This window comes from Bombina bombina, chromosome 1 (genome assembly GCF_027579735.1).
Source record: "Bombina bombina isolate aBomBom1 chromosome 1, aBomBom1.pri, whole genome shotgun sequence".
Taxonomy (NCBI): Eukaryota; Metazoa; Chordata; class Amphibia; order Anura; family Bombinatoridae; genus Bombina; species Bombina bombina.
This window is the reverse complement of record NC_069499.1, coordinates 32,835,678-32,852,014: the sequence shown is the minus strand read 5'-3', so window position 1 is coordinate 32,852,014 and position 16,337 is coordinate 32,835,678. Positions and strand designations below refer to the sequence as shown.

General features: G+C 39.3%; 1 protein-coding gene across 1 annotated transcript in view; it reads left to right on the top strand.

Moving 5' to 3' along the window:
* The window catches only part of LOC128651978 (probable sodium-coupled neutral amino acid transporter 6), a 95,189-nt gene that overhangs the window by 42,222 nt on the left and 36,630 nt on the right, over positions 1-16,337 (top strand). Inside the window, exons 5-7 of the mRNA XM_053704937.1 lie at positions 6,444-6,568; positions 14,862-15,006; positions 15,087-15,181. Of these exons, the coding sequence (XP_053560912.1) occupies positions 6,444-6,568; positions 14,862-15,006; positions 15,087-15,181 (365 nt within the window). The remainder of the gene's footprint in view (positions 1-6,443; positions 6,569-14,861; positions 15,007-15,086; positions 15,182-16,337) is intronic.

The following is a 16,337-nucleotide window of genomic DNA, read 5'->3' as shown; positions in this document are numbered from 1 at the left end:
TTATTTAAAATGGATTATATTCGTTCTTTGTTAAAAGAAGTGTTGATTACATTAGATATGGAGGAAACTAGTCCTCTTGATATTAAAACTAGTAAATGTTTATATTCCGTTTATAAACCTCCTGTGGTTATTCCAGAGGTTTTTCCAGTTCCTGATGCTATTTCTGATATGATTTCTAAGGAATGGAATAGGCCTGGTACTTCTTTTATTCCTTCTTCAAGGTTTAAAAAATTGTATCCTTTGCCAGCAGTTAGATTGGAGTTTTGGGAAAAGATCCCCAAAGTTGATGGGGCTATGTCTACTCTTGCTAAACGTACTACTATTCCTACGGAATATAGTACTTCTTTTAAAGATCCTTTAGATAGGAAACTTGAATCTTATCTAAGGAAAGCTTATATTAAGGTCATCTTCTTAGACCTGCAGTTTCTTTGGCTGATGTTGCAGCTGCTTCAACTTTTTGGTTGGAAACTTTAGCGCAACAAGTATCGGATCATGATTTGTCTAGCATTGTTACGTTGATTCAACATGCTAATAATTTCATTTGTGATGCCATTTTTGATATTATCAAACTTGATGTTAAATCTATGTCTTTAGCTATTTTAGCTAGAAGAGCTTTGTGGCTCAAATCTTGGAATGCTGATATGACTTCTAAGTCCAGATTGCTATCTCTTTCGTTCCAAGGTAATAAATTATTTGGTTCTCAGTTGGATTCAACAATTTCAACTGTCACTTGGGGGAAGGGATTTTTTTTTGCCTCAGGATAAAAGACCTAAGGGTAAATCTAAAGCTTCTAACCGTTTTCGTTCCTTTCAACAAAATAAGGAACAGAAACCTAATCCTTCCCCCAAGGAATCTGCTTCTAATTGGAAGCCTTCTTCAAATTGGAATAAATTCAAGCCATTTAAGAGCTCAAAACCAGCCCCCAAGTCCGCATGAAGGTGTGGCCCTCATTCCAGCTCAGCTGGTAGGGGGCAGATTAAAATTTTTCAAAGATGTTTGGATCAATTTGGTCCAAAATCATTGGATTCAGAGTATTGTCTCTCAGGGGTACAGAATAGGATTCAGAGTAAGACCGCCTGTGAGAAGATTTTTTCTCTCACACATTCCAGCAAACCCAGTAAAGGCTCAGGCTTTCCTGAAGTGTGTTTCAGACCTGGAGTTATCAGGGGTAATAATGCCATTTCCGTTTCAGAAACAGGGTCTGGGGTTTTATTCAAATCTATTCATTGTCCCAAAGAAAGAAAATTCATTCAGACCAGTTTTGGATCTAAAGATTTTGAATCGATATGTAAAAAAAGATGTTTACCTAGACGGTAAAGGTAAGAGGGGCGCTTAGTACATAAGCTGAGGTCCAATAAAATATATATGTGGAGACAATAAATTATTAATCTAAGATATATTATTTATTTATTAATTGGTAAAAAACTAGATACAAATTGTATTAAAACATAAAACATAGATTTAAATTAATACCTGTGTAAAAAATGTGGCCACAAATTAATACACAATATTATAATGAATTGCAATTCATAAAAAATTCTTTAAAAGTGGTTTAATAAACCCGGAGCAGATTAAGGCATTCACTGTGATATAACAGTATGATAAAAGTAGCAGTTCCGTAATTGCCGTCAAAGGAAATGTTTCACTTCAAAAGGAGCCATGTCATTTGAGTATGTGTGCAATGTTCCCAAAAAATATATATATCGGTACTCAAATACTTAAGTTGTGCGATGTTTGAAATAAAAAGTGGCAGTCAGATATGAAAAAAGGATTACCGACCTTTATACAGCCGTATAGCGTAAATTAGCTGCTGATGTTTATTTAAAACCTATGGTCTTTACTGTAGCTTGTCAGAAGCGTGATAATTTACTGATATTTAGCAATATATGAATAAATTTCCTTAGCTTTATGTGATCTATCACCAGGGATAGATGTTTGTATTCCTTGAGTCTATCAAGTAGCAAATAACAGTCGGGTGTATACAACAGCTTACCGGCTTTTTGAGGCAGCCATGACGTGAAGATAGCTAAAGTTGTTTTTAGATGCAGCTTGCGATACTTGAAAATCTTTTGGTCTTTAAAGTATCTCTATATGCCAGCATTGAGATCTGTACACGGTATCCTGAATGTTGGGCTACTGACCTTCTCAGGTTTTAACAGCGGATCCTTTTTTACAAACAGCTGATCCGTTGATACTTTTCCCGGTCTTCACTGTAGCCTATCAGGAACGTGTCTTTTTGCCGGTGATCGCAATATTTAGGTTGATTTTCTTTGCTTTGTGTAATCTATCACCAGGGATAGATATTTGTATTTCCTTGGGTTTGTGGAGTCAAATCTACGCATTTCAGCTCTACAGTGAGCCTTTATCAAGATGACTCCATTGTTTCTACTTAGGGAATTTGTATTGTTTACTCTTTGAGTTCCGGTTCATTAACCCCAAAAATGTGATCATACTGGTATCTTTTGGCTCCAGGTTAAACTTTTTAACCCAAACATAGCTAAATATTAACTTATCTATTATGATATTCTCACTTGAATATATTTAATATAAAATAAATAAAACCAGTTTATATCAAAGACAAAGATATCTTAATAGTAATCTTGAAAATAAATACATAAATACATTTTTATTTTTGCACATATATATATACACTATTTTGAAAGAAGGTAAAATATATTATATGAGGGTAAAACATATTAAAAGATATAATAAAAAGTATATATATATATATATATATATATATATATATATATATAAAAAATATAATATAAATCCAATCAAAATGGTGACTATAAGGACTATTCTGCCTTTTGTTCAGCAAGAGCATTATATGTCCACAATAGACTTACAGGATGCATATCTTCATATTCCGATTCATCCAGATCACTATCCGTTCCTGAGATTCTCATTTCTAGATAAGCATTACCAATTTGTTGCTCTTCCTTTTGGCCTAGCGACAGGTCCAAGAATCTTTTCAAAGGTTCTAGGTGCCCTACTCTCTGTAATCAGAGAGCGGGTATTGTGGTATTTCCTTATTTGGACGATATCTTGGTATTCGCTCAGTCTTTACGTTCTGCAGAATCTAACACGAATCAACTAGTGTTGTTTCTTCGGAGACATGGTTGGAGGATCAATTTACCAAAAAGTTATTTGATTCCTCAGACAAAGGTAACCTTTTTAGGTTTCCAGATAGATTCAGTGTCCATGACTTTGTCTCTAACAGACAAGAGATGTTTGAAATTGGTTGCAGCCTTTCGGAACCTTCAGTCTCAGTCATTCTCTTCAGTAGCTATGTGCATGGAAGTTTTAGATCTCATGACTGCAGCATCGATCCCCTTTGCTCGTTTTCATATGAGACCTCTCCATCTTTGTATGCTGAACCAATGGTGCAGGGATTATACAAGGATATCACAATTAATATCCTTAAATCCCAATGTTAGACTTTCTCTGACTTGGTGGTTAGATCACCATTGTATAATTTTAGGGGCCTCTTTCGTTCGTCCAACCTGAACTGTGATCACAAAAGATGCGAGTCTTTCAGGTTGGGGAACTGTTTGGGGATCTTTGACAGCACAAGGGGTTTGGAAATCTCAAGAGGCAAGATTACCAATCAATATTTTGGAACTCCGTGCGATTCTCAGGGCTCTTCAGTTTTGGCCTCTGTTGAAGCGAGATCCGTTCATTTGTTTTCAGACAGACAATATCACAACTGTGGCATATGTCAATCATCAGGGTGGGACTCACAGTCCTCAGGCTATGAAAGAAGTATCTTGGATACTTGTTTGGGCAGAATTCAGCTCCTGTCTAATTTCTGCGGTTCATATCCCAGGTATAGACAATTGGGAAGCGGATTACCTCGGTCGTCAGATTTTACATCTGGGAGAATGGTCTCTCCACCCAGATGTGTTTTCTCAAATTGTTTAGATGTGGGGGCTTCCAGAAATAGATCTGATGGCATCTCATCTAAACAAAGAACTTCCCAGGTACCTGTCCAGGTCCAGGGATCCTCAGGCGGAAGCAGTGGATGCATTGACACTTCCTTGGTGTTATCAACCTGCTTATATTTTCCCGCCTCTAGTTCTTATTCAAAGAGTGATCTCCAAAATCATCATGGAGCAATCGTTTTTGCTGCTGGTGGCTCCAGCATGGCCTCACAGGTTTTGGAATGCGGATCTTGTTCGGATGTCCAGTTGCCAACCTTGGCCACTTCCATTAAGGCCAGACCTTCTATATCAAGGTCCGTTTTTCCATCAGGATCTCAAATCATTAAATTTGAAGGTATGGAAATTGAACGCTTAGTGCTTAGTCATAGAGGTTTCTCTGACTCAGTGATTAATACTATGTTGCAGGCTCATAAATCTGTTTCTAGAAAGCTTTATTATCAAGTTTGGAAGACTTACATTTCATGGTGTTATTCTCATAAATTCTCTTGGCATTCTTTTAGAATTCCTAGAATTTTACAGTTTCTTCGGGATGGTTTGGATAAGGGTTTGTCTGCAAGTTCCTTGAAAGGACAAATTTCTGCTCTTTCTGTTTTATTTCACAGAAAGATTGCTAAACTTCCTGATATTCATTGTTTTGTGCAGGATTTGGTTCATGCTCATGGACTCTTGCCAATATGAAAGAAATTAATTTATCAGGTAAGTTCTTACATAAATTATGTTTTTTCCCAATTCCTAGGAGTGCAAACTGTAAATTGCATAAGCCTAACTCTGCTACAAATCTGTGCACAATTGGTCTCAGCAGAGGTGGTAAAATAAGATGTGACACAACAATACCTGTTTTGCTAACAAAGGAGTCAACCACAAAAGCCTATCCAGTAATTTTGAAAAAAGTCTGAATTGGCTTCTCCAAGCTAGGCAAGTAGTGGGTGGGGTTTGATTATTTGAAAACACTTGCAGCAAGAAAAGTGTTAATTTACTTTTATATGCTATATAAGACAAAATAAACGTCTTGTAATTACTTGTCGTCTAGTTCTAGCCTTTCTATTTTTATCTATATTTTAAAACAATAAAAATTCTATTGTAGACTGTCCTTTTAAAGAGACAGTCTACACCAGAATATTTATTGTTTAAAAAGATATATAATCCCTTTTTCACCCATTCCCCATTTCTGCATAACCAACACGGTTATATTAATATACTTATTACCTCTGTGATTACCTTGTGTCTAAGCCTCTGCAGACGGCCCCCTGATCACATGACTTTTTATTTATTATCTGTTCACTTGCGTTTTAGCCAGTTAGTGCTGTGTTGTGCTGACTCTTAAATAACTCGACGAGCGTGAGCACAATGTTATCAATATGTCATGAACTAGCAGTCTCCTGTTGTGAAAAAACAAATAAAAAAAGCATGTGATAAGAGGCTGTCTGAAGTGGCTTAGAAACAGGCAGAAATTTAGAGGTTTAAATGTTATAAAATATATTAACCACTTAAGGACTGGACATTTCAGACTAAAACTTCCCCAAAAGACCAGAGCATTTTTGCCATCACTCCATTTAAACAGAAATAGAACCTTGGGGTTTTTTTATGTGCCTATTAAAGGGCCACTAAACCCAAAATCTTTCTTTCATGATTCAGATAGAGAATAGAAATTTAAACAACATTACAATTTACTTCCATAATTTATTTTGCTTCATTTTTTAAATATCCTTATTTGAAGAAAAAGCAATGCACATGGTGAGCCAATCACATGATGCTTCTATGTGCAGCAACCAATCAGCAGCTAGTGAGCATATCTAGATATGCTTTTCATCAAAGAATATCAAGAGAATAAAACAAATTAGATAATATAAGTAAATTAGAAAGATGTTTAAAATTGCATTCTCTTTCGAAATCATAAAAGAAAAAATGTGGCTGGAATGTCCCTTTAATACTATATCTAGGCCCATTTTGGTATATTTCATGCTACCATTTCACCGCCAAATGCTATCAAATACAATTTTTTTTTAACTTTTCACAGACTTTAGGTTTCTCCCTGAAATTATTTACAAACAGCTTGTGCAATCATGACACAAATGGTTGTAAAAGCTTATCTAGGATCCCCTTTGTTTAGAAATAGCAGAGATATATCCCTCCTAGATCGATTTCCTAACCTGTAATCCCACCTCCACTGTATGATCCTCCTCTCCCTCCCTCCCCCCTCCCTGCTGCTCTCAGAGTTTTTTTTCTGTAGCGTAGCGTTCCCTCCCGTCCACCTGTCAACCCCCTACAGTGATGGGCCACCAACCCGCCTTACCCTCCCACGCCACCAACGATCAGCACCACAGCTGCCCGTTGCAGAGAGGGACACAAAGTGTGGGTGTGTACACAGTGATAAAATTATGAGATCTGATTTTACCTGTGGTCTGTAGCCTCCTGGTGCATGTAAATATACCTATATCCATCGTTATACCATTTGTTGACCTTATAGTAATGTAATGTTTTGTTTTGTTTTTTTTATAGACAAAGTGGGCTCTGAACTGCTGCAGACCTACAGCCAGTACCTACCTAAAGACAATCTCATTGTGACAGTCAGACTCTTCATATTGCTTGCTGTTCTCTTGACTGTCCCTCTCATACACTTTCCTGTAAGTAAAAAAAAAAATGTACTTTAGTTCATTGATTACCGGCCTTGCTATGACACTGACCAGGTGGCTACAGGCTAGACCCCTAAATACATGCTATTCCAAATTTGTGTTAATTAAGGAACCATTTAATACAGTAGAATTGAATTTAAAAAATACTTAATAAAAAGAAAATGCAGTAGAACTTAGTCTGAATTTTAAATATGAAGTAGATTTTTTTCTGACAAATTTCCTTCCCTCTATATCATGTGAGAGACATCAGCCAATCACAAATTGCATATACTTATATATACTGTGAACTCTTGCACATGCTCAGTAGGAGCTGGTGACTCAGATAGTGGGGATATAAATGATTGTGCACATTTTGATAATGGACGTCAACTGGGAAGTTGTTTACAATTGTGTGCTCTATCTGAATCACAAAAGTTTAATTTTGACTTTATTGTTCAATTAATTATAGATCAATACTCTAACCCTTTGACTGTCAGGAGAGTTCTGAAGCATATTCGCATATATTGTACTCTTTTATGTTTTCTGGGTTATAAAAAAAATGCTGCTGGCTTTGCAGGATTCTAAAGTCGGTGAAGTTCAGTTCACCAACAAGGTGCTCTATCTACTACACTGTTTAGACAGCAGTTTTCCATTTTTTATGGCATCACTAAGAGAAGCAATCTCTTGGTCCGTAACATACACAGGCAAAATGTGTTGATACACATGTTTAAACCTTGCATAAAAATTGACTTTTATTCTCAATACAATTTCTAATTTTCAAACTTCTAAATTCTCTAGTTTTATATCATATATTTTTTATATGAAAAAGGGTCTAGGCTTCCTTTTTTGTTAATAAATCTATATTTAGGGGTCATATAACCAATTTAGAATCTTATGTGGCCTTTCTGTCTACATCTGTCTTTTTTTGTCTGAGCCGGTACCCAAAACAATGCATACGCCGAATCTCAAAAATAAATCTGATTGGTGCAAAAATGGAAATGCCTGCCTAATTTTATATAGCTCTAAAGTAACATAGTTTAAAGCTGGTCTTCAATATTTGATATCAATATAACCCAATGTTAATTTAAAATTGATCTTAAATAACTTGTTAATGTAGCCTGTTAATATAAAATTTGTTAATTTAGAATTAAAAATGCAGTTTGCACTTGTGTGTGGTTTTACATTTGTTTTTTTTTAATTTCCAAAATTATTAGGAAGGTTTCTCTTTAATTTGGTTTAGTTTTGCCATAGCCTTATCTATAAATTCACCTGTCTCTCTACATTCATAAAAAATACAAAAACTGAGGGATTAATTCCAATCTTTCTGATATTGGCTCCCAATAACTCACTTTCAGCCAAGATGGGCAGCATGTTTTTCAAGTGATTACAATACAAAGTGGATACCAGCCGCTACTGAAAAAGTTTACAATAGAAAAGTTCCAGAAAATGTGTTTTTGGTTGATAAGTACTTAAACTGACATATACAAACGTTCTTTTATAGCTATTAATGTACATTACAGTTTTGTTTTTTTATTAACCTCTTTGTACAGTGTGTAAGGGAAATACACATTGCCTATTGCAATGCGATTCCATCCTGTTAACTGGTAAACAGTATGAATGCCGTTTGTAAATAGGGATGATGGGTATACTGGCGAGTTTTTAATTGTATTGGTTTTTTTTCAACATTTCCAAATTTTCATTGAGAAAGCATTGTTTACATTTCTCCAACATTGGTGTGTCCGGTCCACGGCGTCATCCATAACTTATGGGAATATTCTCTTCCCCAACAGGAAATGGCAAAGAGCACAGCAAAAGCTGTCCATATAGTCTCTCCCAGGTTCCGCCCCCCCCAGTCATTCTCTTTGCCGCTCTGAACAAGTAGCATCTCCACGGAGATGGTGAAGAGTATGTGGTGTTTAGTTGTAGTTTTTTATTCTTCTATCAAGAGTTTGTTATTTTAAAATAGTGCTGGTATGTACTATTTACTCTGAAACAGAAAGAGATGAAGAGTTCTGTTTATAAGAGGAGTATGATTTTAGCAGCAGTAACTAAAATCGATTGCTGTTCCCACACAGGACTGTTGAGCTGAGAGAACTTCAGTTGGGGGGAACAGTTTGCAGACTTTTCTGCTCAAGGTATGACTAGCCATTTTTCTAACAAGACTGTGTAATGCTGGAAGGCTGTCATTTTTCCCTCATGGGGATCGGTAAGCCATTTTCTTAGTCTCAAACAGAATAAAGGGCTTATTATGGGCTATAAACTGGTAGACACTTTTATGGGCTAAATCGATTGCTTTATTTAGGTATTATATGCAGTTTGAAGTTGAATTTCACACTTTTATAACTTTAGGGAACGTTTTTTTTGCGGCAGGCACTTGTTAAGACACCTTCCCAGTCAGGAAGGGCCTTTCTCTGTAGTAGGCAGAGCCTCATTTTCGCGCCATTACTGCGCAGTTACTTTTGAGAACAGTACTTGCAGCTGCATGTGTGAGGGTCTGGAATTCACTGAAAAAGTTCCTAGAAGGCTTCATTTGGTATCGTATACCCCCCTGGGATTGGTGAAGTCGCAGCAAAGGCTGAGGCTGGGACTGTAAGGGGGTTAAAATTAAAAACGGCTCCGGTTTCCACATTTTAAGGGTTAACAGCTTGAAATTTGGGGTGCAATACTTTGAATGCATTAGGACACTGTGGTGAAAATTTGGTAAAGATTGGATAATTCCTTCATAGTTTTTCACATATTCAGTAATAAAGTGTGCCCTGTTTAAAATTTAAAGAGACAGTAACGGTTTTGTTTTAAAACGGTTTTTGTGCTTTATTAACCAGTTTAAGCCTGTTTAACATGTCTGTGCCTTCAGATAGATCATGTTCTGTATGTATGGAAGCCAATGTGACTCCCCCTTCAAATATGTGTGATAATTGTGCCATAGCGTCCAAACAAAGTAAGGACAGTACTGTCACAAATAGTGGCAATGAGGGAGGTTTTGTCAGACGGGGAAATTTCTGATACAGGAAGAATTTCTCAGCAGGCAGAACCTGATTTTTTTAAATCATTTAAATTTAAATTAGAGCATCTCCGCGCTTTACTTAAGGAGGTGCTATCTACTCTGGATGATTGTGACAATCTGGTCATCCCAGAAAAATTGTGCAAGATGGACAAGTTCCTTGAGGTCCCGGTGCACCCTGATGCTTTTCCGATTCCCAAACGGGTGGCGGACATAGTGAATAAGGAGTGGGAGAAGCCAGGCATACCTTTTGTCCCTCCTCCTATATTCAAGAAATTATTCCCTATGGTCGACCCCAGAAAAGACTTATGGCAAACAGTCCCTAAGGTCGAGGGGGCGGTTTCTACACTAGCCAAACGCACGACCATTCCTATTGAGGACAATTGTGCTTTCAAAGATCCTATGGATAAAAAATTGGAGGGTTTGCTTAAAAAGATTTTTGTACAGCAAGGTTACCTCCTTCAACCTATTTCGTGTATTATTCCTGTCACTACGGCGGCGTGGTTCTGGTTCGAAGAACTAGAAAAGTCGCTCAGTAGGGAGACTCCGTATGAGGAAGTCATGGACAGAATTCATCAAATGGGCGGAGGATCACTCCTGCCACCTATCTGCAATCCACATCCCAGGAGTAGACAACTGGGAGGCGGATTATCTTAGTCGTCAGACTTTCCATCCGGGGGAGTGGGAACTTCACCCGGAGGTGTTTGCCCAGTTGACTCAATTATGGGGCATTCCAGACATGGATCTGATGGCGTCTCGTCAGAACTTCAAGGTTCCTTGCTACGGGTCCAGATCCAGGGATCCCAAGGCGACTCTAGTGGATGCATTAGGGGCCCCTTGGTCCTTCAACCTAGCTTATGCGTTTCCACCGTTCCCTCTCCTTCCCAGGCTGGTAGCCAGGATCAAACAGGAGAAGGCCTCGGTGATTCTGATAGCTCCTGCGTGGCCACGCAGGACTTGGTATGCAGACCTGGTGAATATGTCATCGGCTCCACCATGGAAGCTACCTTTGAGACAGGATCTTCTAGTACAAGGTCCATTCGAACATCCAAATCTAGTTTCTCTGCAGCTGACTGCTTGGAAATTGAACGCTTGATTTTATCCAAGCGCGGGTTTTCGGATTCAGTGATAGATACTCTGGTCCAAGCCAGAAAACCTGTGACTAGAAAGATTTACCATAAAATATGGAAAAGATATATCTGTTGGTGTGAATCCAAGGGATTCTCATGGAGTAAGATTAAAATTCCCAGGATCCTCTCCTTTCTCCAAGAGGGTTTGGATAAGGGATTGTCAGCGAGTTCTCTAAAAGGACAGATTTCTGCTCTATCTGTCTTGTTACAAAAACGACTGGCAGCTGTGCCAGATGTTCAAGCTTTTGTACAGGCTTTGGTCAGGATCAAGCCTGTTTACAGACCTTTGACTCCTCCCTGGAGTCTAAATTTAGTTCTTTCAGTTCTTCAAGGGGTTCCGTTTGAACCCTTACATTCCATAGATATCAAGTTATTATCTTGGAAAGTTCTGTTTTTGGTTGCTATTTCTTCTGCTAGAAGAGTTTCTGAATTATCTGCTTTGCAGTGTGATCCACCCAATCTGGTGTTTCATTCAGATAAGGTGGTTTTGCGTACCAAGCCTAGTTTTCTTCCAAAAGTTGTTTCCAACAAGAATATTAACCAGGAAATAGTTGTTCCTTCTTTGTGTCTGAATCCAGTTTCAAAGAAGGAACGTTTGTTACACAATTTAGATGTAGTTCGTGCTTTAAAGTTCTATTTAGAAGCAACAAAGGATTTCAGACAAACTTCTTCTTTGTTTGTCGTTTATTCCGGTAAGAGGAGAGGACAAAAAGCTACTGCTACCTCTCTTTCTTTCTGGCTGAAAAGCATCATCCGATTGGCTTATGAGACTGCCGGACGGCAGCCTCCTGAACGAATCACAGCTCACTCTACCAGGGCTGTGGCTTCCACATGGGCCTTTAAGAACGAGGCTTCTGTTGATCAGATATGTAAGGCAGCGACTTGGTCTTCTCTGCACACTTTTGCCAAATTCTTCAAATTTGATACTTTTGCTTCTTCGGAGGCTATTTTTGGGAGAAAGGTTTTGCAAGCCGTGGTGCCTTCTGTTTAGGTAACCTGATTTGTTCCCTCCCTTCATCCGTGTCCTAAAGCTTTGGTATTGGTTCCCACAAGTTATGGATGACTCCGTGGACCGGACACACCAATGTTGGAGAAAACAGAATTTATGCTTACCTGATAAATTACTTTCTCCAACGGTGTGTCCGGTCCACGGCCCGCCCTGGTTTTTTAATCAGGTTTGAAAAATGTCTTTCTCTATACACTACAGTCACCACGGCACCCTATAGTTTCTCCTTTTTTTCTCCTAACCGTCGGTCGAATGACTGGGGGGGCGGAGCCTGGGAGGGACTATATGGACAGCTTTTGCTGTGCTCTTTGCCATTTCCTGTTGGGGAAGAGAATATTCCCACAAGTTATGGATGACGCCGTGGACCGGACACACCGTTGGAGAAAGTAGTTTATCAGGTAAGCATAAATTCTGTTTTTGTTGAGATATACATCTGAAATCAAGAAGAACACTACATGTTTCTATTAGAAGTGGCCGCTTCTTATCTCACCTTCTAAAGCGGGATTTTAACAGTTCTAACACTTTAAACCATGAACCTGTAGCATAGCTGCAAAAATGTTGTGCAAACAGTATAATGCCTTTCTGACCGGGCTTTCAAACGGGAAAGTGTCTTCCTAACCAGGCATTCAAATGGGAAAGTGCCTTCCTGACAGGGCTTTCAAACGGGAAAATGCCTTTCTGACTGTGCTTTCTAACAGGATATCACTTTTGTGACCGGGCTTTCAAATAGGAATGTGCCTTTGTACACAGGCTTTGAAACAGGAAAGTACCTTCCTGACTGGGCTATCAACTGGGAAAGTGCCTTCCTAACCAAGCTTTCAAACGGAAATCACCGTAGGAATGTGTCTTTGTGTCCTGGCTTTCAAATGGTAAAGTGCCTTCATGACCGGGCTTTCAAACGGTAAAGTGCCTTCATGACCAGGCTTTAAAATGGGATATTACCTTCATGACCAGGCCTTCAAACGGGAAATCACCTTACGAATGTGCCTTTCTGTCCTGGCTTTCAAATGGGAATATGCCTTTGTGACTGGCTTTCAAACAGGAAAGTGCCTTCATGACCAGGCTTTCAAACGGGAAAGTGCCTTTCTGACTGGGCTTTCAAATGGGATATCACCTTCATGACCAGGCCTTCAAGCGGGAAAGTGCCTTCCTGACCGGGCTTTCAAATGGGAATGCGTCTTTGTGACTAGACTTTCAAATGGGAAAGTGCCTCCGTGACCGGGCTTTCAAATGGGAAAGTGCCTTCCTGACCAGCCTTTCAAACAGAAAAGTTCCTTCCTGACCAACCTTTCAAACAGAAAAGTGCCTTCCCGACCAGACTTTCAGACTTGAAAGTGCCTTCCTGTCTGTGTTTTCAAACATGAAAATGCCTTCCTGACCAGGCTTTCAAATGGGAAAGTGCCTTCCTGACCAGGCTTTCAAACGGATATCATCTTTGTGACCAGGCTTTCAAACAGGATATCACCCTTCTCTGTGTGTTTCTGCTTTTCCTCATTCATCTCTCACATCCTCCTCTTTGTGTTTCTGCTGTTCCTCATTCATCTCTCACACCCTCCCCTGTGTATTTCTGCTGTTCCTCATTCATCTCTCACACCCTCCTCTTTGTCTTTCTGCTGTTCCTCATTCATCTCTCACACCCTCCCCTGTGTGTTTCTGCTGTTCCTTATTCATCTCTCACACCCTCCCCTGTGTGTTTCTGCTGTTCCTTATTCATCTCTCACACCCTCCTCTGTGTGTTACTGCTTTTCCTCATTCATCTCTCACACCCTCCTCTTGGTGTTTCTCCTGTTCCTCGTTCATCTCTCACACCCTCCTCTTTGTGTTTCTGCTGTTCCTCATTCATCTCTCACACCCTCCTCTGTGTGTTTCTGCTGTTCCCCATTCATCTCTCACACCCTCATCTATGTGTTTCTGCTGTTCCTCATTCATGTCTCACACCCTCCTGTATATGTGTCTGCTGTTCCTTGTTCATCTCTCACACCCTCCTGTATATGTGCCTGCTGTTTCTCATTCATCTCTCACACCCTCCTGTATATGTGTCTGCTGTTTCTCATTCTTCTCTCACACCTTCCTGTATATGTGTCTGCTGTTTCTCATTCATCTCTCACACCCTCCTGTATATGTGTCTGCTGTTTCTCATTCATCTCTCACACCCTCCTGTATATGTGTCTGCTGTTTCTCATTCATCTCTCACACCCTCCTGTATATGTGTCTGCTGTTTCTCATTCATCTCTCACACCCTCCTGTATATGTGTCTGCTGTTTCTCATTCTTCTCTCACACCCTCCTGTATATGTGTCTGCTGTTTCTCATTCTTCTCTCACACCCTCCTGTATACGTGTCTGCTGTTTCTCATTCTTCTCTCACACCCTCCTGTATATGTGTCTGCTGTTTCTTGTTCATCTCTCACACCCTCCTGTATATGTGTCTGCTGTTTCTTGTTCATCTCTCACACCCTCCTGTATATGTGTCTGCTGTTTCTCATTCTTCTCTCACACCCTCCTGTATATGTGTCTGCTGTTTCTCATTCTTCTCTCACACCCTCCTGTATATGTGTCTGCTGTTTCTCATTCTTCTCTCACACCCTCCTGTATATGTGTCTGCTGTTCCTCATTCATCTCTCACACCCTCCTGTATATGTGTCTGCTGTTTCTCATTCTTCTCTCACACCCTCCTGTATATGTGTCTGCTGTTTCTCATTCTTCTCTCACACCCTCCTGTATATGGGTCTGCTGTTCCTCATTCATCTCTCACACTCTCCTGTATACGTGTCTGCTGTTTCTCATTCATCTCTCACACCCTCCTGTATATGTGTCTGCTGTTTCTCATTCATCTCTCACACCCTCCTGTATATGTGTCTGCTGTTTCTCATTCTTCTCTCACACCCTCCTGTATATGTGTCTGCTGTTTCTCATTCATCTCTCACACCCTCCTGTATATGTGTCTGCTGTTTCTCGTTCGTCTCTCACACCCTCCTGTATATGTGTCTGCTGTTTCTCATTCATCTCTCACACCCTCCTGTATATGTGTCTGCTGTTTCTCATTCTTCTCTCACACCCTCCTGTATACGTGTCTGCTGTTTCTCATTCTTCTCTCACACCCTCCTGTATACGTGTCTGCTGTTTCTCATTCTTCTCTCACACCTTCATATTGTGTTTTCTTATTTTAGGCACGGAAAGCATTCATGCTGCTGTTTTTCTCCAGTTCAAGAATTTCTTACTTGCGTCACATTTTGGTAACATTGGGACTAAATATAATAATTGTGGTGCTTGCGATATATGTGCCGGACATAAGCAACGTATTCGGTGTGGTGGGTAAGTTGGTGATACAGTATCTGTGTAATTTTATTGTACAATGAAATTCCTGTAAAAAAACATCTTCCATTCCTACTTAGGATCCACAACATCAACCTGTCTCCTGTTTGTGTTTCCTGGGCTCTTCTATGTCAAGCTAAGCACAGAGGATTGTTTATCACGTCAGAAGCTTGGGGTATGTGACGGCTGATTATTTCAGTCGGGTTAACTCACAATGTATTTGTTGATGACTGTACATGATCTGATTACAAGGGGCATTGGACCCAGTAAAATGTTAAAGGGACAGTCTACTTGAAAATTATTAACACTAATTATTATAATATACTTTTTACCTCTATGATTACCTTGTATCTAACCCTCTGCAGGCTGCCCCTTATCTCAGTTCTTTTTACAATCTTGCATTTTAGCCAATCAGTGCTGGTTCTTGTATAACCATTATCATTCTCCACAGGAGTGAGCACAATGTTATCTACATAGCACACATGAACTAGCACTTGTCTGGCTCTAGTTCACAGGAGTGAGCTCAATGTTATCTATATGACACACATGAACTAGCACTGTCTGGCTGTAGTGCATGGGAGTGAGCACAGTGTTATCTATATGACACATGAACTAGCACTGTCTGGCTGTAGTGTAAGGGAGTGAGCACAATGTTATCTATATGACGCACATGAACTAGCACTGTCTGTCTGTAGTGTAAGGGAGTGAGCATAATGTTATCTATATGGCACACATGAACTAGCACTGTCTGGCTGTAGTGTAAGGGAGTGAGCATAATGTTATCTATATGGCACACATGAACTAGCACTATCAAGCTTTTTTGCAAGATTGTAAAAGCTAATAAAAAGCACTGAGACAAGGGGCAGTCTGCAGGGGCTTAGAAGCAGGCTAACATACAGGTAAAAAGTATATTAACATAATGATGTTGGTTGTGCAAAGCTGGGGAATGGTTAGTAAATGTGTTATCTATCTTTTTAAACAATAAAAAAGTAGTCTGTCCCTTTAATTATGTTTTGCTAAAAACATTTTTGTAATGTACCCTTTTTATTGATATTTTCTGCTTTTCCTGTAATTTAACATAGAGCATAGAGTGTAGCATTCAGAACTATGACTCTGCAACATTCTACACAGTGATTGTTCCATAAGTTCATTTGCTCATTTATAGCAGTCTCTAATGGGCCACAGCAAAACAATACAAAGACAGAAAACTAATTGTAAGAGTTGTATCTACTTTTCCTATAAATTAACATACCAGCTAAGTGAGAGCATTTGGAATACCTTAACTCTGTTTGCTGCAGTTGTTTTTTAGTGACCAAACTCTGCCATCACTT